Source organism: Panthera uncia (assembly GCF_023721935.1).
Source record: "Panthera uncia isolate 11264 chromosome D3 unlocalized genomic scaffold, Puncia_PCG_1.0 HiC_scaffold_8, whole genome shotgun sequence".
Lineage (NCBI taxonomy): Eukaryota > Metazoa > Chordata > Mammalia > Carnivora > Felidae > Panthera > Panthera uncia.
In genome coordinates, this window is record NW_026057586.1 from 82311678 (window position 1) to 82332825 (window position 21148).

Genomic DNA, 21148 nt, shown 5'->3' on the forward strand with positions numbered 1-21148 from the left:
ACATTTTTCTTCCATCATGTAAAAAAGGAAGCATACTATATGTACTGTTCTGCACTTGTGGGGTTTTTTGTTTTAAGATCTATTCCATAGAAATTACTGTATATTTGTGTATCAGGCTTTTCTCATTCTTTTTTTTTTTTTTTTTTTTTTCCTTTTTGTATTGGTTGGTTGTCCTTTTGATTTAGTATGGTTAGATACAGGTCCTTTTTTTGTTGTGTGTTTTTCAAACCTTTTTTTTTTTTTTTTTTTTTTTTTTATGGTAGTCTGTGGCTTATTTTCTTAAATGTCTTTGGAAGAACAGAAGTTTTAAATTTTGCAGACCATTATTTCAGTTTTTCTTGTATGCTTATGCTTTGGTTTCCTGGCTTATGCTTTGGTTTCCTGAATTTGCATACTCCAAGGTTGCAAAGATTTTCTCATGTTTTTTTTTTCCTTAAAAGTCTTCTAATTTTCTCCTGAGATTTACCTTTCAATTTTTTGGTTCATAGTTTTTAATATTTTCCCCACTCATGTAGTGAAAGAAATTATACGCATTTTCTTTCAGAATGCATACAGATTCCTTTTCTTAACATTTAAATCTCTCATCTATTTGGAAGTCATCGTGTATACTGTATAAGAGGAATCTAGTTAATCTTAATCCAAATGGCTATCCAGATTTTTTAAATTAGTTGTTTTCTATAATTTGCATACAATAAAATGTATTCCTTTGAAGTGTACATTTTGATGAATTTGTATTTACTCGCAGCCATGTGTTATTGCCTCATCAACCAAGGTGTAATGATTGTGCTTTGTGTCTGTTCTTTGTCAAACTCTACTCACCTACCCCTGGCTTCAGGCAACCATTGACCTGCTTTCTCTTACTATAGATTAGATTTGACTTTTCTAGAATTTTTTTTAAAAATGGAATTATATAGTATATAGTTTTTTGCATCTGGTTTAAACAGCATAATAATTTGAAAATATTTCATGTTGTCACCTGTATCAGTTCTTTTTTATTGCTGAGTAGCATTCCATTTTGATGATTAAACTATAATTTACTTGTTACAGTTTTGATAAATATTTTGGTTATTTCCAGTTTTGGGCTATTACGAATAAACATGCTGTAAGAGCATTTGTGTACTGGTGTTTGTATAAGTATTTGCTTTCATTTCTTAAACACCTAGAATGGGGGTTTTTGAGTTGTATGGTAAGTACAATTTTAAATTAATAAGAAACTGATCAGTTGTTTTCCAAAGTGATTGTATCATTTTACATTCCAACTGATCAGCTGTGTGAGAGTTATAAATATTTTACATTCTTGCCAACACTTGGTATTATCTCTTTTTAATTCTGGCCAGTCTAGTGGGTGTGTTGTGGTGTCTCATTGTGGTTGTAGAGTGTGTTTCCTTAATGATTACTGATCATGGGCAATTTTTTCATGCATTAATTGACTGTCAGTTTTTGCAAAAGTGTCTGTTCAAATTTTTTCCCTTTGTTCACATTGGATTTCTTTTCCTACTAATAATTGTCTTTTATCAGAAATGGGTGTTACAAATATTTTCTCCCAGTCTGTGGCTTGCTTTTAGCCAGATTTTCATTTGAAGAGCTGGTGTTAAATTTGATGAAGTCCCATTTATCAAGTTCTTCTCTTATCACTCATACTTTTTTGTGTCATTACTGAGAACTCTTTGCCTGCCCTAGATTGTGAATATTTTTATGTTTTCTTCTAGAAGTTTAATATGTTTTATCTTTTCCAAAATTAGGTATATGATCAATCTGAAATTAATTTTTGTGTAGGGCTTGAGGTTATGTTGAAGTTCATTTTTTCTCCATATGTGTATATGCATATATTCAGTTTTCTCAGCACTAGCCTCTGTCTTACTTATTATCTCTGCATTTTCACAGAATTCAGTTGACCATATATATGTGGTCTGTTGCTGAACTAATTTTTATTGTATTGATCCGTGTGTCTATCCTCATGCTAGTATTCACTTTCTTGATTACTGTTACTTTATAATAAATTTTAAAATCAATTCATGTAGGTGCTCCAGTTTTATTTGTTAAACTTGTTTTAGGTACGCTAGGTTCTTTGTATTATCAAATAAATTTTAGAACCAGTTTGGAATTATGCATTGTATCTGAAGATCAGTTTGTAGGGGAATTGTGTCCCCCTTTAACAATATTGAATTTTCCTGTTCAGAAACATGGTATATCTCTCCATTTATTTAGATCTTCAGTTTCACCAGTGTTTTGTAGTCTTTTTCATTGTATAAGTTTTGCATATATTTTCTTAAATTTATCACTTAGTATTTCATATTTTTATGCTATTGTTTCAGTGTTTTAAAATTTTTTAACACTGTTTACCAAGTATATAGAGATACACTTGATTTTTTAATATTGAGCTTGTGTCTTGTCTTACCACTTCGCTAAACACATTTATTGTTTCTATAGCTTTTTAAAAATGTTTGTCGGTTTATTTATTTTGAGACCGAGATGGAGTGCACGAGTGGGGGAAGGGCAGAGAGAGGGAGACACAGAATCTGAAGCAGGAAGCAGGCTTCAGGTTCTGAGCTGTCAGCACAGAGCCCAGTGCGGGGCTCAAACCCATGAACCATGAGATCATGACCTGAGCCAAAGTTGGGCACTTAGCTGACTGAGCCACCCAGGCACCCCTCTAGTAGCTTTTTTTAGACTTAGAATTTTCTGTGTACACCATCATAATCTAATCACTGTATCTTTTTCTTGCTTTATTGTACTAGCTAAGTCTTCTAATACATTACTGACTAGAAGTGACGTGATCCTTACCATGTTCCTGTTCTTAGGATAAAGAACTCATCCTAAGTTCTTACTTACACTGTTATTATTATCTTACACTGTTAGGTACAGGCATACTCCCTTTTATTACATTCCACAGATACTGCCTTTTATTTATTTTTTTAAATAAAGTGAAGTTTTGTGGCAACTCTTTGTCAGGCAAGTCTAAGTCTGTTGACTTCATTTTTCCCACAGCGTTTGCTCAGCATTTGTCTCTGTGTCATATTTTGGTAATTCTCATTATTTTAAATGTTTACATTATTTGTTTTATATACATATATATACACACACACATATATATATTTACACATACATATATATATATGATCTGTGATTAGTGATTACAAACTCACTGAAAGCTGAGATGATGGTTGGCATTTTTTAGGAATCAAGTATTTTTTAATGTATGCATGTTGTGTTTTGTAGACAATGCTGTTTTGCACTTACAGGCTATAGTATGGTGTAAACATAACTTGTAGAACGATGGGAAATGAGAAAACACACTTGACTCACTTTGTTGTGATACTCACTTTATTGAAGTGGTCTGGAACCAAACCTAGATATCTCTGAGGAATGCCTGCATACAGTTAGGTGTGGTTTCGATTCCTAAGTTGCTGAGGTTTTTTTTTTTTTTTTTTTATCATGAATGGTTGGTTATTGACTTCTGTTAAATACTTTGTTATGATGATCGATGATCATATAGTTTTTCTGATTTGCTGTTATTTTGAAGAATTACATTTATTTGTGAATTGAACCAGCTTTGCGTTCCTGGCATCCCACTTACATTAGTCATAGTGTATCATCCTTTTTACACATTCCTGGATTTGACTTGATAGTGTTTTGTTTAGGAGGTTTTTCACCTATGCTTTTAGGGGATATTGATCTGTAGTTTGCATTACTTTGTAATGTCTTTGTACCGTTTTGTTATCCAGTTAATTGTGGCCGTTTGTCTAACTTACCAATGTAGTAGCCTAAAGTTGTCATAATTTTTATTTCATTTTATTATTTTTTTAATGTTTATGTATTTTTGAGAGAGAGAGAGAGAGAGAGACAGAATGTGAGTGGGGGTGGGGCGCAGATAGAGAGGGAGACACAGAATCCGAAGCAGGCTCCGGGCTCCGAGCTATTAGCACACAGTCTGACATGGGGCTTGAACTCACGGACCGCGAGATCATGACCTGAGCTGAAGTTGGACGCTTAACTGACTGAGCCACCCCGGCGCCCCTTCTTTATTTTTTTAATGCCTGTAGTCTCTGTAATGATGCTCTGTATTTCATTTCTGGTGCTAATAATTTGTTTCTCTCCCTTTTTTTCTTGATCAGTCTCGCTAGAGACTCCTTGATTTTTTCCGAGAACCACTTCTAGTTTCATTGCTTTTTCTATATTTTCTATTTTGTTTATTTTTGCTTTTTATCACTTAATTTCTTTTGCTTTCTTTGGATTTAATTTGCAGTTTTTCTAGTTTCTTAGGGTGGTCGCTTCAGTTAGTGATTTTCAAACTTTCTTTTCTAATAGAAGTATTTAAAGCCACAGATTTCTAACCATTGTCTTAGCTGCATCCCCAAAACTTACTATGTTGTATTTTCATTTTTACTCAATTCAGAATATTTTTTGTCTTATAATTTCTTTTTTGACCAGTGGGTTATTTGGCATTGTGTTGAAATTTCCAAATATTTGAATATTTCCAGATGTATTTCTGTTTTTGAATTTTAAATTCCATTATGGCCAGAGATCAAATTGATATGAAATGCTATTTTTTATCATATATTAAGGGCCCATGTGCAGTTGAGTCTATTTCTGGGGTTTTTTGTTCTGTTCTATTAGAGTGCTTATCTCCGATAGGACTACTTTTTCATCCAGCCACTCCCAGGTTTTCTTCTTTATTTTTGAGCTTCATACATATCTTGACTACTAAAAAAAAAATAAGTTTTTTAAAAACCTATTTATTGAAAATTAAAAAATATATATATAGCAGTTAGAATAGTACAGTAGTATACAAGTACTTTTGAAAATCATACACTCAAGGACAATTTTGTTTCACCTGTAACATCCCTTCCCTTTTAGATTATTTTGAAGCATGTCTCAGATATATCATTTTATCTGTAAATAATTCATTTTTCTGGAAATATTAGGGCTCTTAAAACAATAAAACACCTGTAAGTACCATTATCACCCCTAAATAGAATGAACAGTTCTTCCCTGATATCCTCAAATTTCTCTAGGTATCTTTAAAATATATGTATATTTTTACAATTAATTTGTTCCAGTTAAGATCCAAATGAGGTTTACAAGTTGCATTTGTTTATCATCTTTTAGTCATTTTTAAAAAATTATTTCATGTTGGGCTAACTGTCTATTACAAACATTTTTGAAAGGCTTTATCAGCTCACAACCAGTGATGGTCATTCATATCCTCACTGTCTTACACCCTGCCTTCACCGGATTATTTTGAAGCAATCCTAGACATCATATAATTTCACCTATCAATATTTCAGTGTGTATATTTAAGAGTTACAGACTCTTTGTTTTAAAAATCATAGTTAATAGTGCCATTATTTGCTCCTTTAAAAATTAGCAATTATTTTTTGCTATCCAGAGTATGAATTTCCATTACTATCTTTTTTAGAGAGAGCGAGAGCAAGTGGGAGAGGGGCAGAGAGAGAGAGAGGGAGACAGGATCCCAAGCAGATTCTGTGCTATGAGTGCAGAGCCCATTGGGGGGCTTGAACTCACGAACCGTGAGATCATGACCTGAGCCGAACTCAAGAGTTGGACACTTAACTGACTAAGCCACCCAGGTATCATTTAATATTAAGGTAGATTAAATTTAAGGAAAATATATACACTGTAGACCCAGGTATATGTCTGTATAAATACATATGCGTATGTGCAAATGAGTAGGATAGTGGTTGCTATTAGTGAAGAAAATGGTATGCAGACGGTGGAAGGGAGGATTTAGTTTTGTATAATTGAATTTTTTGTGTTTAAAGATTGTAGGGGTGGCTAGGTGGCTCAGTTGGGTAAGTGTCTGACTTTGGCTCAGGTCATGATCTCACGGCTCATGAGGTTGGAGCCCTGCATCAGCCTCTGTGCTGGCAGCTCAGAGCCTGGAGCCTGCTTCAGATTGTGTCTCCTTCTCTTTGCACCTCCTCCACTGCCCTGCTACCATGGTTGGTCTCTCTCTCTCTCTCTCTCTGTCTCTCATAATAAACATAAAAAATAAAAAAAGATTGTATTCAGACATTTTCTGTATGTGTAACTAGAATTTTAAATCTTAAGACTGTACACTGGCCTGGCTTTCTAATTTTAATATGAGAGTCATAATCAAATATCAAAAAATAGTGAAAAGGTTCAGTTCAGTTAGTGAATTTAATTAGATAACCTTTCATTTGATAAAAATGTTATAGGAATTTGGGGTGGCTTTTCTTTACTAAAAGGAACTGGCTTTTTCTTCTTAATGTTTTACTTAGTTTTGAGAGGGAGAGCATGAGCAGGGGAGGGGCACAGAGGGGGAGACAGAGCATCAGAGGATCTGTAGTGGGCTCTGTGCCGACAGCATCAAACCCATGTGAGACTCGAACTCCTGAAACCCTGAGGTTATGACCTGAGCCAAAGTTGGACATTCAACTGACAGCCACCCAGACACCCCAGGTATTCTCAGGGCACCTCGGTGGCTCAGTTGGTTAAGTGTCTGACTCTTGATTTGGGCTCAGGTCATGATCTCACAGTTGGTGAGATGGATCCCTGCATCAGGCTGTGCACTGTCAGTGGGGAGCCTGCTTGGGATTCTCTCTCCCTCTCTCTCTCCTTCTCCACTCACTTGCGAGTGTGTGCTCTCTCTCTCTCTCTCTCCCAAAATAAATAAACTTAAAAAAAAATTATGTGGAGGGGCGCCTAAGTGGCTCAGTCAGTTGAGCGTCTGACTTTGGCTCACTCAGGACATGATCTTGTGGTTCATGAATTTGAGCCCTGCATTAGGCTTGAGGCTGACAGCGTGGAACCCACTTTGGATTCTCTGTCCCTGTGCCCCCCCCCCCCCCCCCGTCCCTCCCTAGTCCCACCCACCCCGCTCCTTTCCCGTTTATGCTCCCTCTCTCTCAAAAATAAATAAAACATTTTTTGGGGCGCCTGGGTGGCTTGGTCGGTTAAGCGTCCGACTTCGGCTCAGGTCATGATCTCACAGTCCGTGAGTTCAAGCCCCGCGTCGGGCTCTGTGCTGACAGCTCAGAGCCTGGAGCCTGTTTCAGATTCTGTGTCTCCCTCTCTCTCTCTCTGCCCCTCCCGTGTTCATGCTCTGTCTCTCTGTCTCAAAAATAAAAAAAAATTAAAAAAAAAAAAAAGTTAAAAAAAAATTAAAAATAAATAAATAAAACATTTTAAAATAAAGTAAAATTTATAAAAAGAAATATGTGGACTCTGAAGATCAAATTCAGAAAGATATTACCATCTTCATTTTTCCCATTTTCATATTGGCTTTTCTGAATAGATAAAACAGTATATAGCTCCCCTAAATGTATACTAAGAAAATTCACATATTTAAGATAAAAAGCAAGTTTTGTCACTAAACTAGTAGTTACTTGTATAATTCTGGTGATTTTATGAAGATGCCAAGTTATACCTTCTTTGTGCCTCATACCTTGTTGTGGGCAGTGGTTCGTGATTCTTCCCTCAGGTGGCTTTGTTAACATCACTCCATAAACCCATCACAGACAGCAATCAGTGTTACAATAGACATGCAAGGGAAAGATACACAAAACATGCAGCCAGCTCTTTTGGGCAAACTGGGAAAGATACTACAAAGGAGACGACAGTTGAGCTGAATTGTTCTTTTTTTTTTTTTTTAGTAATTTCTGCACCCATGTGGGATCCAAATTCACACCCTAAGAATCGCATTCGCTACTGACTGAACCACCCAGGCACCCCATGAGTTGAATTCTTAACTAGAATTTTAACAGGAGGAGGACCATAGGCAGAAATCTGGGTGGAATAATAAAAGACGAAAAACATTTTTTAAAAAAGAGCTATTTAGAAATCTACGTGATAGCATGTGATGCTGTGTTTTGAGAAAGCAAGAAATTGTGTAAGAATTCAGTGGTAGGAAGTTAAGATGGAGTTAAGATTAGTATTGGCTCTATACTGGCTGTTGTGAACTATTGTTCTTCTTTGTACACGTCTAATGCCCTTCTGTAGCAAGCGGCATAATTTGGCATATCAGACAGGGGTTATCTGAGTAGTAGTATGAAAGAAACATTTTATCGTGCTGTAAGAGTCTGATGCAGGGATTTGATCAAATCTGGGGGTCATTATAGAGGGTCTCTCTGAGGAAGTTGCTTTCAGGCTGACACCTGAAGGATGAGTCAGAGTTGTCCAAGCTGAGCTTCGAGAATCAGTGTTTGTGACTGAGGCCTAATAGCACGTGTGGCAGGAAAATAGCCCAGAGTGGCTGCAGCAGCGGAGGGAATGGTATAACATGGCATTGGAAAGGCAGGCAGGAGGGTCCAATCATGCCCAGGCTCGTGGACCGTGTTCATGTGTTTGATTCTGGAGATGCTCTTTTCTAATACTAAGTCATCTTTTGTGCAGTACCAAATATGCCCCAACAGCGGCAAGACCAGCATCATCAGAGCACCATGATGCACCCAGCCTCAGCAGCAGGCCCACCGATTGTGGCCACCCCACCAGCTTATTCCACACAATATGTTGCCTATAGTCCTCAGCAGTTTCCAAATCAGCCTCTTGTTCAGCATGTGCCACATTATCAGTCTCAGGTAAGGCCGATACGACCGAACTCTTCATTTTTGTTCCATTTAAATAACTTCTAACTTTTAATATGGTAAAGGGGTTTTCCTTTATAGTTGTGCTGTGTGTTATGGTGAAGTAGATAGCTAAGGATTTGGGGGGTCTTTTTCATAGAAGATTGCTGATCAGTGTTAACGTATTTCAAAGGAAATAGCCAAAAACAGTTTTAGGATTCTCAGACTTGTTTCTGGAAACCATGGAGTTAAGACATCTAACTAAAATTTGCTTGACTGTATTGGATAGTTTAATGTTTTCTCTTTATTTTTTGTTTGAACACAGCATCCTCATGTCTATAGTCCTGTAATACAGGGTAATGCTAGAATGATGGCACCACCAGCACATGCCCAGCCTGGTTTAGTGTCTTCTTCAGCAACTCAGTACGGGGCTCATGAGCAGACGCATGCGATGTATGGTAGGAAGACTTTTGTTTGTCTCTTTCAGTGTGTGTGACTATTCTTAATTTGTTTTAAACCTCTGAAAAGATACTTTAAGAATAACTTGTGCCATTGAGGGTCAGGAATCTAAAGAAAAGATGAACCCATTTCTATAAGTTTTGGCAAATCTGTTTCTAAAACTCCTCTGTCTTCAGATGTTTCTCCTTAGTTTAACTGAAACGTAATGATGTGTGTAACAGAAAGCATCTTTTGTGGAGAAAGCCATCTTCTTCCTCTTCCTCTTCCTCATCAGTATTACCACCACTTGGCATGGCCTGCCTAAGGCACAAAAGAAAGTTTTACCATAATGAAAGCACTCTCCAGCAAGAAAACATTCTGCTTCTCTTCTTCCCCTGGAAGTTACTGGCATTACATATTTTTATTGCTCTTTGTTAACATTTTAACAAATGTTAACAAATGTTAAAATGTTAAAAAGTATGTTTTTGCCTCATGCTGTATTTTAAGTGGTCAGAATAGTCTAACATTAGATATGCCTTAGACATTAGTCACATTTTAAATACAGTCATCATAAGCAATGGTAAAATGAAGAAAAGTATCCTATATAAAATAATTAAATGGTATATATAAGAATAATAAGCAGAAATCTCCATCTGAGTTTTATGGCTGGAGAACTTTGTGCAGGTCAACTTAGGTGTCTGAGGTACTAAAATAATATGGTTTTCACGGTTGAGAATTTAAGATTTCCACTTACATCTTGTAATATAGAATCAGTGAGTTGACCCATATTATAGTTTTCAAAATCACGTTAAATTAGTGCCGATTTCATTAAGATGTAAATTTTGTTGTGAACTTTCCTGAGCGCTCCTGTGCGGTCAGTTAGGTTTTCCCATTGGCGTTTCAATTTTTAGAGTGTGAGGAGAGAAATTCAAGTTCATTCATACAGATAAAAAGTGTGCCACTCTTAGAATGAAATCATAGTTACATGTGATTACATGGCCATTTCAGTTCTTAACCCTTTTAAAACTTTTTTAATGACTAAGAATAAAGATTTTCTCCTTTTTAACTTCAGGTGATACTTGATTTTAGAGGTTCATAAGACTAGGTGGGACTCAGGCAGCAGGAATCATCCTTCTTGTCACCTATAACCTGCTTGTGCTTACTTCCTGGAGACATGCTTCTATTGCATATGTTCACAGTGGTAGGAAATCTACATGATCATAGCCATGGTTTTTATAAAATAACTTAAATCTGATCTTAATTTTCCACATTATCACTTAAAACTTCCTGTGTGGATTATTCTCTTTGAATTAAAATGAGGTAATTGCTACATTTTGGGAAACTTTCTTACAAGAAACCCATTCACAATTTAATTGAAAAGTATATCAACACACTGATTTTGGTTATGATTGCTTGTCATTGGCTTGTCTTAACCAGGACTAAATATGTATAAAAAGACACCATTGACTCATCATGTACGCTTTTATGCAATTTGTATATATTTCAACAATTTTCTGGTTTGCTAAAGGCTTAGGTGAAAAGTTCATTATGATTTTTTTATGTATTTCTGATAAATACATCATGATTTAACAAGTGGAGAAAACATTTCTCTCCTCCCATTTTCTGGCATATTCCCCTTTGAATAAGATCTAAAACTTTTGAACTAAAATTTCCATTGCTTTTAGAGAACAACTGTCTGTGTACCCATGCTTTTGAGACATTGTAGTAATATTGTGATGTTGAGAAGAATCTTTCTCCTCAATGTGTTCACTCACTGCCAGCATCTGGTTTTTCCTTTTGGATGAATGTTCGTTGGTTTGAAATCGCTTGTACAGTAAACACTGTATTTGAGACACTAATGGTTTTATAACTACCTTCCCAAAACTTTTCTATTTGAAAAGCAGTTGGCCTTGGACCCTGAAGTCAATTGAAATATGGGTAAATCAGAAATACTGCAAACAAAACATTATAGACCTAATGTCCAGTGAAATCTGGAGTGAACTAGTCATTAAGACCAGTTTTTTTAATGCCAGGAGAAAGTTGCTCAGCCAGATCTGAACTGCTCTCCTGCAATTTCCATGGCTTGTATTTAATTGATGTCTGTTGATGAGGGGACAGGTTGGGGTGAAGCTCTGGATTTCATACGATTGTTGCTGGTTACTCAGGGTTCTCATTTGGGTACTCCATACTCTAAAAAGAACAGTAGGAAATGAAGTATAAGCCATAATTTAATCTACTAAAGCAAATTCATTAATTCTTCAATAATTATTTCAGTTATTTTAGATCTTCCAAATCTTAATTATGCCAGATAAAGACACATAGATATGTTTTCAGAGTACATTATTTTAAACTTAAGATGTATCTGTTGCTTAGAAATGCTAATTTTACTCTCATACCCCTCGAGCAGTTTATATTTCATATTCCCAAAGGAACCAAATGTTTTTAGTATGAATTATGTTTATTGTTAAGATCTGTTCTATCTAAACATTTTCAAATTTTTATGCAAACAAAAGAATATGCACCGAGATGTTGGCAACAGTTCTGTGTCACCTTTTTGTCACTTACCAATTGGATGGCCATAGCAAAAGGCTTTGAGAATAGAAAGGACAGTAATGACTAAAGACTGATTGTTATCTTCAGATGGTTGGTATGCCGACAGATTACTGAACAGTTACATTGTTAGGAGTTATCATACATTCTAAGTAGTTGTTGACCTTGTTCTCTTTCTAGCTATCTTAGAAAGGATTTTGATCGCAAAAACTTCATCTCTTTGACCTTAATCTAACTTTCATCATTGCCCCATCCCTCCTAAGAAGTTTTTCTTAGGAGTAACGAAAGAAGTTCCTTTTTGTTTCTTTAACATCTTGTCTTGTAATTCACCTAATTTTCTTTTAGGGCAGTGGCATTTTCCCTTTCAGAAATAGTAGTAATGAAACTTTCTCTACCAACTAGAGCCATCAAGAAGAGTTAGATCCAGAATCCTTTTTGAGTTTGTTTTTGGTAGTTTAATGCAGATAAATTAGAAAATACAGGAGGCAAAAAGATTGAGAATGCACCTGTTATCCCTCCACCTGATAATTACCTGTTAACATTCTGGTGCATATCCTTCCAAGTGTACCTACACCCCATTTATGTAAACATTTTAATAAGGAATGATATCACACCCATGTTTAATAATAACTATTTTTTCTTAAGTTTTGGGATTCACTTCCAGATGCCTGATAAATATCTTACAGAATAATGATGTTTTTATTAATAATGATTTACAAATCTGTTTGAGTCTTTTGAATTAAACTTGGTAAATACTCTCTTATTTTCGTACATTATTTATATTAAGGTTATTCAGTGGAATGCCATGTTGGTCTTTCGATTAGATGATTTTATTCATTTAAACAAGTCAGCATGTGGAACTCAGCATATCGATACAGAAGAAAAATGTTTCTTGGTTCAGCCCTATCTTGTTTAATTTTGTAGCAATGTTTAAAGTACTTGTCATCTCTTGTAAAATAAGAAAAATGATTTATGCATGAATACAAAAAGAAATTTATAAATATGTCAACCTTTCCAGAAAATTAGGAAAATGCACACCTCAAAAGGCTAATTTACCTTTCTATTTCCCAAATTCAGCATGCCCCAAATTACCATACAACAAGGAGACAAGCCCTTCTTTCTACTTTGCCAGTGAGTTGGGTTTTTTATACTAATTTTTATTGAACAGTAAAACACTTTTTAAAGAATACATGTTAAGGGAGTAGACTTGTTGAGCAGTATTTTCCTTGTGCCAGACAAAATCATTGAAAATAATGTATATTTGTAAATAATTCAGAGTTTTAAAAAAAGGAAATATAACCCAGCTTAAGAAAGCTGGAGTTAATTAAAAAATTGAGTTGCTTCAGAAATTAATTTTTGCATACCAAGCAAACATGTGACTGTTTTGGAAATGCCTAATATTTTCCTCGTTCAGAGAAACTTCTCCAGAAATGCATTTTTTTTCCCTTTTTTTTTCAACCAAGCCACAAACTTAGTATAAAAAGCTTAAAATATTAGGCTTTTTCAGTATCCTGGCTAGAAGAAATTTATCCTTATAAGGATTTTTAATTGAATAGGTTTGAAAATTTAGGGAAGAAACATTTCTGTCTTTTCAGTCTTTGCATGACTGAAGGTTTAAAATACTCAAGTGGTAGACACCCAGGATGTTTTGAGCTTCACCAGGAAAGCATGACCTAGCTGCTTGATTCTGTTTGGCAGCACTGGCCCCTCTCACTACCAGTGAAAAGGTAAATAAACGATGGCTCCTAAATGGAGAAAGTCTGGGCAGGGCTCTCTTTTGGAAATGAACGTGTAGGGTACATCCTAATTTATTTTGTAGGGCAGTTTTTAAGTAAGGCTAGTCGTGGACTTTTGGTATTTGGATAGGAAAGGTACTAATTTGCAGAAGTCCTTCAGAAGTGTATGCCAGTAATGAGTAACTTTATGTGCAATATTATATTCTAAGGGATATTAAATATTAAAATTTTAGATACTAAATTTTGGGTTACTTTAGAAAGACTTAATGCCTGAATTTACTAAATGCCAGATTTTAAAAAGTGTTGAGAAAACATTTTGACTTAAGCTTTCATTAACTATGCCATGACTTGGTATCCAAAAATAAGTGTGTACTTGTTATTTATTTGGTGCTAGGAATTGTTAACAAATTTAATCCTTTAATAGATGCTCTTTAAAAAGGAGTCTTGCTGTATATCTGTACCATTAAAGGGAAATTTTGTATGTGATATAGTATGTAAAAAACAGTTTCAGTAATTAATTTTATTATGTACTCAATTTGAGGTCTCAAATGTAGTTATCCTCACCATCTTACTGTCTCTGTTTAATAATTTTGGAGTCAGTTTCCTGGTAAGTAGCTAAAAGTTTCTTAATCATCACACCTAAGTATTAACTGCCTTAGTATAACTTCCCTTAAGAGGAATTATTAGTTCTTAAAAGAAGCTAACAGTGGGGCTGCTATTTATAATTTAAGTTGCTGCTTGTACCACCCCCTCCCCACAAGCCATTTTGCCATGGTTTGGTCTAGTTGCATTTTACCCCTTTTTAAGAGTTTTGTTTTCATTTTTAGTGTTGCAGTGCTGGTGATCTCTCATGACTTGTGCATCCAAGGTCAAAATGACAAAACCTAGTTACAAATTAAAGGCACAACATTATTGACTGAACTGGCTTCAGTAAGATCATGGCTTAGGAAACAACTTTTAGAATGTGGTTAATGTTATGAGGATTTGACAAGTCACGTATTTAGAGTTGTAAACATTTGTATCAAGGAACACAATGAGTGAGGAACTTTTGGACCAGGTCTGACCCAAAAAAAGCAATACTTCTTTGATTAGCCTGCATTAATCCAGATTTCATGAAGGCAACTCAATTTTTATAAATAGAAGTTTGATGAATAGGTAAATCAGAGTTTTGAAGAACATTTATTTTTACCTTTTGGACTCCTCAGCTAAATTAGCAAGCATGGATAATAAAAGCAGTTAAATGCTTGACTTAGCTCTGTAAAGCCCAGCATTTACTTCACTCTCCACTTCTCCCTTCTCTGATTCCAGTAGATTTCTTCTACAGTTTTATTCTATCTTGATTCCTTTCTCTTGGCTCTCTCTTCCCTTCCACCTTTTCCCCCGTCAGCCTTTTAATGTCCCTCCTATCCCGTCTTTCTTTGTCTCCTTCATAACTGGCCTTTTGAGGAACCAGACCATATTTTTGTTGTCATAAAGATTGAATTAAAGTATCGATTTCACATTTTTCCCAGTCACCTACCCAGTTTTCCTATGTAATATGGGAAAAGAGTTCCTGGATGAGGTACTGGTTAGCAGATATCTTTTAAGCAAGGAGATAAACAGAGGAAAATATTTCTAATTAAACTTTTAAAAGTTTTATTTGCAGCTAATGAAGCATATTTACATGTCCTTGATTTTTCTTATGATGCATTCTAGTTTGCTGGTGCTTAGGTAGGGAAAGGTTGGGTGTTTTAAACAAAACCTGTATAGATGCACGCAGTTTGGATTACTTGAAGTATTTGTGCTGTCGGTGCAAAGGAGCTATAAATTATAATACTCTAAAGCCTTTCACTGTTGGTAAAGTACTCTTGCAGAGATTCCTTTTAAAAATGCACAATAAGACATATTTCATCTTTAATTTTTTCCAAATAATTTCAAGATTTTAACCCTTTTAAATTGATGAATTACTTCATTACGAGACGTAAAGACATAATTATTCTCTTAATGAGGTCCTGTTTCTATGTGGGAAAATTAGTAAGACAGCACCCAGCTAGAATTTATTTATTGTTTTTAGTTCCTTAAAATTTTGCTTAGAAAGTCATTAAGACTACAAACATTTCTTGAATAAATAAAGCTTAAAAAATAGAAACTCTGAGATTCTGTACTCTCTCTTTATGAAACCTCATAAATAGAATATGGGATTCAGGAATTGCTTCCCCCTGGATAGATTTAGTATTGTTACAAATGAAACATTTCAGAAGCTTGGGGTGTGTGGAGGATTTTAATGCTAGTAGTTTGAAAATAAGGAACACGAGGGGTGCCTGGCTGGCTCAGGCTATGGAGCATGCTACTCTTGATCTCTGGGTCATAAGTTGGAGCCCCATGTTGGGGGTGGAGATTACTTTAAAAAAAAAAAAAAAAAGGAAAAGAAACGAAGAAAGAAAAGAGGGAGGAAGGATGGAAGAAAAGGAATGTGAATGATTTTAGACGTCACTATCCAGTAGAACTTTCTATGATGAAAGTATGCTATAAATTGTGCTGTCTAATCAGCAGCCACTAGCTACATGTGGCTATTTTAGTTATTTAAAAATACATTTGAAAAATGAGTGTAAGGTTTTTGCAGGAGTAGAGTCCGGTTCAAAATTTATGTCAAGTCTTTTAGACCAAATCAATGTCTAGACACTTTGAGGGGTTCTGAAAGTTAACCTAGTGAATGTGATAGTGGAAAATGGCCTTCTAATAAGCAAATGATTTAGAAGAAAGACACTAACTGACTTTTATTGACTTGTGGGACCGTGGAGTTAAGGAAACCAGCACATCATTCTTCCCAACTCCCAGAAGACAGGCACTGACTTCCTAGAAACACCCAGAGAGTATCTTGCCACAATTTTCCTTATTAATATATTCCAGTGTGTATTAACTCTCATAATTAGGGAAATGTTTTCAGTGTGTAAACCAAAGTGTTTCGTTTAATCTGGGCATTCATGAATATTCATTAATGCCCACTCTGGTGTTGGCAGTGGATGCACAGGTGATCCTAGCACTGGCTGTTTGCCTCGCCCTTCCCTCTTTTAAAAGGTGCATATATATAGGGCACCTGGCTGGTTCAGTAGGTAGAGCATGCAACTCTTGATCTTGGGATTGTGATTTCAGACCCCATGTTGGGTGTAGAGCCTACTTTTAAAATACACACACACACACACACACACACACACACACAGAGTTGGGGAGATAACCAGTTAGGCCGGCATGTTGGTGGCCTTTGGCCCTACAGTGTCAAGCACTGCAGAATTGCTTCATGTGCCTAAACCTAGCATAACGTTTCCATGGGACATGCCCGGTGCCACCTATGCTAGTGACTCTTGGCCGTCATGCCTCTTAAACTGCCAGAGTTAGGGTGCTTGATCTCAAATCAGTGCTTATTTGTCCCTGTCAGTCCCCTGTATGTCTGTGTGTATGAGGTACATGAGGGAGCTATTTGGGAATTGTTTCTGTGAATGGGCTTAGCTTCTCAGGGATTTTAGGATGACTTTGAGAAGAAGTCTGGAAGTCCCCTGTTGCTGGGGATGTATCTTGAGAACACTTAGCAGCTCATCGCCATTCATGGTTAGATTTATATCAGTGTGTTGTCAGTAGTCACTGGAAGCAGTGAATTAGTCTTACTGTGATTTTGGTTCTCACATTGGTGTTTTAGGAATACGTGCACAAATGAATTTATGCCTAATCTCCCTGTTTTGTATCAAGGTATGGTCCTTGCTGAGATTCATAAAGGATTGGCTTTGGGTTATCTTTAATGAACACATTTTTACTTAAAGTGGCCTGTCATATTTTCTTTGAAGTTACTCTAACTAGTAAGAATCTTTCTAAAGACTGGGATGCTTTGAAGGGAGTTCATTTTTCCACATAGTTTAGGTAATTCCATTTACTAGATTTTTTAAAGCAAAGGTGAGAGATCCTTGAGCAAGGAGGGCCCAGGGAATAAACTGAGTGACTTCTGTGATCAGCTGGGAGAGACTGTGGTCATTTGGCCCTGAAAATAGAGCCCTGACCTTGCCGCATACCTTATCCAGCCCTTTCTCCCAGCCCCAATACAGTCAGTGCCTAGGGACACTGTGCCCACTCCAGGGCAGTAGCATGGTGAGGTTAGCCAGATGATGGCCTTGAGCTAAAGAGAGAGAGAAAGAGAGAGAGAGAGAGAGAGAGAGAGAGAGAGAGAGAGAGTGTGTGTGTGTGTGTGTGTAAAAGAGAGAGAGAGAGAGAATGATTTCTGCCTATGCTTTTAAGTTGCTTTTTCAGGAGAACCTAGTGACTGTTTTAAGAGTAAATTTACACTAATTAGATTTTCATAAAATGTATACAGCTGGGTTATATAAATGCTAGTCTGATTGTTAATAACTTCACACTTATTTTTTCAAGAAAATGGATGATTTAAATGGAGTAAAATAGTTCGGTAAAGAGCATAAGTTAGACCCTGAGTATCATGAAAGCTCAACTGATGAGGCTTAGGGGAGCAGTGGAGACTGTCCTAGATGTCGACCGTACACACCCTTTTTCTTCCACTTCAGTTTCCACTGGCTCCCTTGCTCAGCAGTATGCGCACCCTAATGCTACCCTGCACCCACATACTCCACATCCTCAGCCTTCAGCTACCCCCACCGGACAGCAGCAAAGCCAACATGGTGGAAGTCATCCTGCACCCAGTCCGGTTCAGGTAAGGAGAGACTCCGAGGTCTTGTAGAATTGTGTCCTCGTTTTGTTTACTGAGCGTTCTGTGCAGTGCGGGGCAGAATGCTCGGTACCACGTGATCAAAATACCCCGCAGCTCTGCCTCATGGAGCCAGCCTACAGCTCTGCAGGCTGTGCTCCTGGGATTTGCTTTTTGTTGTTGTTACTGTTAAGTCCTGTTAAGATACATACTGAGAATAAGGTGATTGGGTAAGTTCTGGAAATATTGATTGAAAAATCTAATTTAACATCACATAAGGAATATGCTTGGGGCTTTTTTTTTTTTTTTTTTAACTTCATTACTGATGATTATACAATGAGTTTTTTTCCTGTTAGCTTCTGCAGTGGTGTTTCTTAAGGGAGCAGTTAAGGATCTCTTTGATATCTTTCAGTTCCCTGGGGCAGTGGTATTGTTTTACCTCTGCTTGGCTGAGGGCTATAAGGGCTTGCGCCCAGAAAGGAGTGTCTCTGAACCGGAGGTGCCCCCCCCCCTCCAGCCATGCTCCTACTACCCTGCACATTCTCTGGTCCTTTCCACTGCCCCTCATCTTGGATGGACCCAGTGGAGCCTGCTTTCATATGCAGAGTTCAGCTTTGTGTGTGACCTTAACTGCTTTTCATTCAAGAAGTGGTTTTCTCAGTTCTTTCTTGTGGCTTTGCAGCACCATCAGCACCAGGCCGCCCAGGCGCTCCATCTGGCCAGTCCACAGCAGCAGTCAGCCATTTACCACGCGGGGCTCGCACCAACCCCACCTTCCATGACCCCTGCCTCCAATACGCAGTCGCCACAGAATAGTTTCCCAACAGCACAACAGACCGTCTTTACGATTCATCCTTCTCATGTTCAGCCGGCATACACCAATCCTCCCCACATGGCCCATGTACCTCAGGTAAACCAGCTTTAGCCAACTTTCTCTGAAGACCAAGTAGAATATGAAGGTTATCAGATAAGCAGCAAGGAGCCAGATGCTCTGCAAGCTAGGAAACCCTGTGTGTGATGCCATTTGCCTGTCTCCCTTTTCCTGCTCAAATACATGTGATCTGGCCCTAAATGAATGTTCGTGTGGTTTTGTAATGGGATCAGTGAAGTTGCTGATTGGTCAGTCCTTTAATGTTTCCCATCTGAGACCTTAAAAATATCTCTGACTTTGGAATGCAACCCAGTCCTTCTTGTGTCTGCTTTGCTATGTTTATATAGCTTCACTGCTATGTATGTACACATTATGTATATGATATATATATTATATATATATTTGATATATATATATATATATATATTCTTCCTCTTCTTTTCTCCTTCCCTCCCTCTCTCTCCCTGTCTCTCTCTCTCTCTTTTTTACACACACACACACACACACACACACACACACACACACACCGAGAAGTCTGGCAGGGAGGGTGGGCCTTCACAAATTCTCAGCTCTCCAAGGTGACAACCCTGGGCCTGTCAGCTTGAATGTTAGTCACACGAGTTTCGGAGAAATCTCTCCATTTGTTTTCCTTGCCTGTCGGTACACCCACTTTGACCATATGTTGTACTTCTTGAAAAGGCTTGGCCTTGTTACATTGGTGCAGTGTAACTAGAAGTCGGAAGCACTCAGGTGTCCCACTTTTCTTAAAGAGCAGCCTGGGAGCCACTTTGGAGCTCACCTCCAGTGTAAGCCTCTAATGGTTGAAGGGTATGGTTTGCCATCTCAATGGTTGCTGGCTGTATCAGCTGCTGAGAAAAGTCCAGTGCAATCAAGGGCCAAGTTGGATTATCTTAATAAGGAGCTTCACTGAAGTTGGGCTCTAATGCTGTCCTTGAGGCCCTCCCTAGAGCTGTTCAGAGTGAATTGGCTGTATTTGATGTCTTTTTTTGCCGCTTTCATAACAGAACTCTCTTGGGGAGGTCTAAGCTAGACTGCCTCACTGAACTCCATTTCATGTTGGATAGTGCACCACTGAGGCTCTGGTGTGCTGGGGGCTGAAGATGTGACTCAGTTGGAGCTCAATCTCAGAATGCGACCTTGTAACTAGAGTTCGACAGCTCTGGGAAGTTTGGGCGTCCTCTGCACAAGTGAGGGTTCTGTAGTATGGCGCACTGCAGTGGATGATTTGCTTTTGATAGTGGGGAGGGGAGCCAGTTTGGTCAGATGTGGGCCAGCATGGTTTGGCTGAATTAGGAGCTTCATGAGAGCTGGGGTCCTGTAGATGGCTAGCAGAGGCTGGTGGCTAAGTAGGTATGTGAATTTACATGTAAGTTGGGGTTCCTAAAACCTCACTTTTGTGTTTTTTGTGCTGAAAGAGAAAAAGGTTAACCCCTTTGGGGAAGTTCAGATCTGCCATGGGCCCATTTGAATACGTAAGAGTAAAAAGAGCATTTCATTCAAGGCTTATTGTGGTCTAGAACAGTGCACAGTATGGGAGGCAGGAAAGGAGGGCTCTTCCTGGCCCTGCCAAGTCCCCCCCCCCCCCCCCCCCAGCACTCCCACTCCCCCCACCCCGAGCTGGGATCCAGTGATTTGGGCTGGCTGAAACCTTTCCAACTTGACAGTGAAACCAGGTTGCACTCGTTATCATATAACTTAGTTTCGGGACACAGGTCTGGCCCAGATAATTTCACTTTACTCCTCCCCGTTTCACTGGCGCCATTTACTGCAGCCTCCTCCTCCTGCTCGGTCAGCACGTCCCTTATAGTAAGGGGCCTGAGCATCTCGTCTTTCGCTGCCCTGACTCATTCTTCACGGAGATGTACTGGTGTGCCGGCAGGAAGCAGAGGGGAGGGACAGACAAGGAGAGGGCTAAGTAATCCATGGATTACTCTTATTATCTGCTTTCCTATTTAAAAGGGAGGTTGTCTTTAAACTACTTCAGGTCCCACTTGGAAGCCAGATTCTGAAGCATCATTGCATCTCACCTCCTATTAAGCTGAGAAAGCTGCCCTTGGATCAGATGTCTGAGCTTTGTGATGACCTTGCCCCACATACATAGAATCCAGCAATCAGAAATGTTGCAGGCCAGGATGTTGCAGCCCTTATTTTTACTCAGGCTCACTAGGCGCCTGCTCCCTCAGCCTCCCTGGACCCGCTGAAGGGTGAAGCATGTCAGTAGGTCACTTGATGAGCCACTAGGGCATGTCCTCAGAGAAAAGGGCCCTGAGGGCCCCCCTGTCGGCCTTTCCTGCCCCACCAG

General features: G+C 38.0%; 1 protein-coding gene across 8 annotated transcripts in view; it reads left to right on the forward strand.

The window, feature by feature from the left end:
- Window positions 1-21148, forward strand: part of ATXN2 (ataxin 2) — a 127714-nt gene that overhangs the window by 95868 nt on the left and 10698 nt on the right. For 6 of the 8 annotated variants that reach the window (XR_007455336.1, XM_049619918.1, XM_049619919.1 and 3 more), the window contains 5 exons: window positions 8377-8561; window positions 8872-9004; window positions 12612-12665; window positions 17815-17960; window positions 18637-18864. Coding sequence is in view for 7 of the 8 variants with exons in the window: in XM_049619918.1 (XP_049475875.1) it covers window positions 8377-8561; window positions 8872-9004; window positions 12612-12665; window positions 17815-17960; window positions 18637-18864 (746 nt within the window). In the remaining variant the exon portion in view is untranslated. The remainder of the gene's footprint in view (window positions 1-8376; window positions 8562-8871; window positions 9005-12611; window positions 12666-17814; window positions 17961-18636; window positions 18865-21148) is intronic. The other 2 variants (XM_049619921.1, XM_049619923.1) reach the window with 1 other exon arrangement.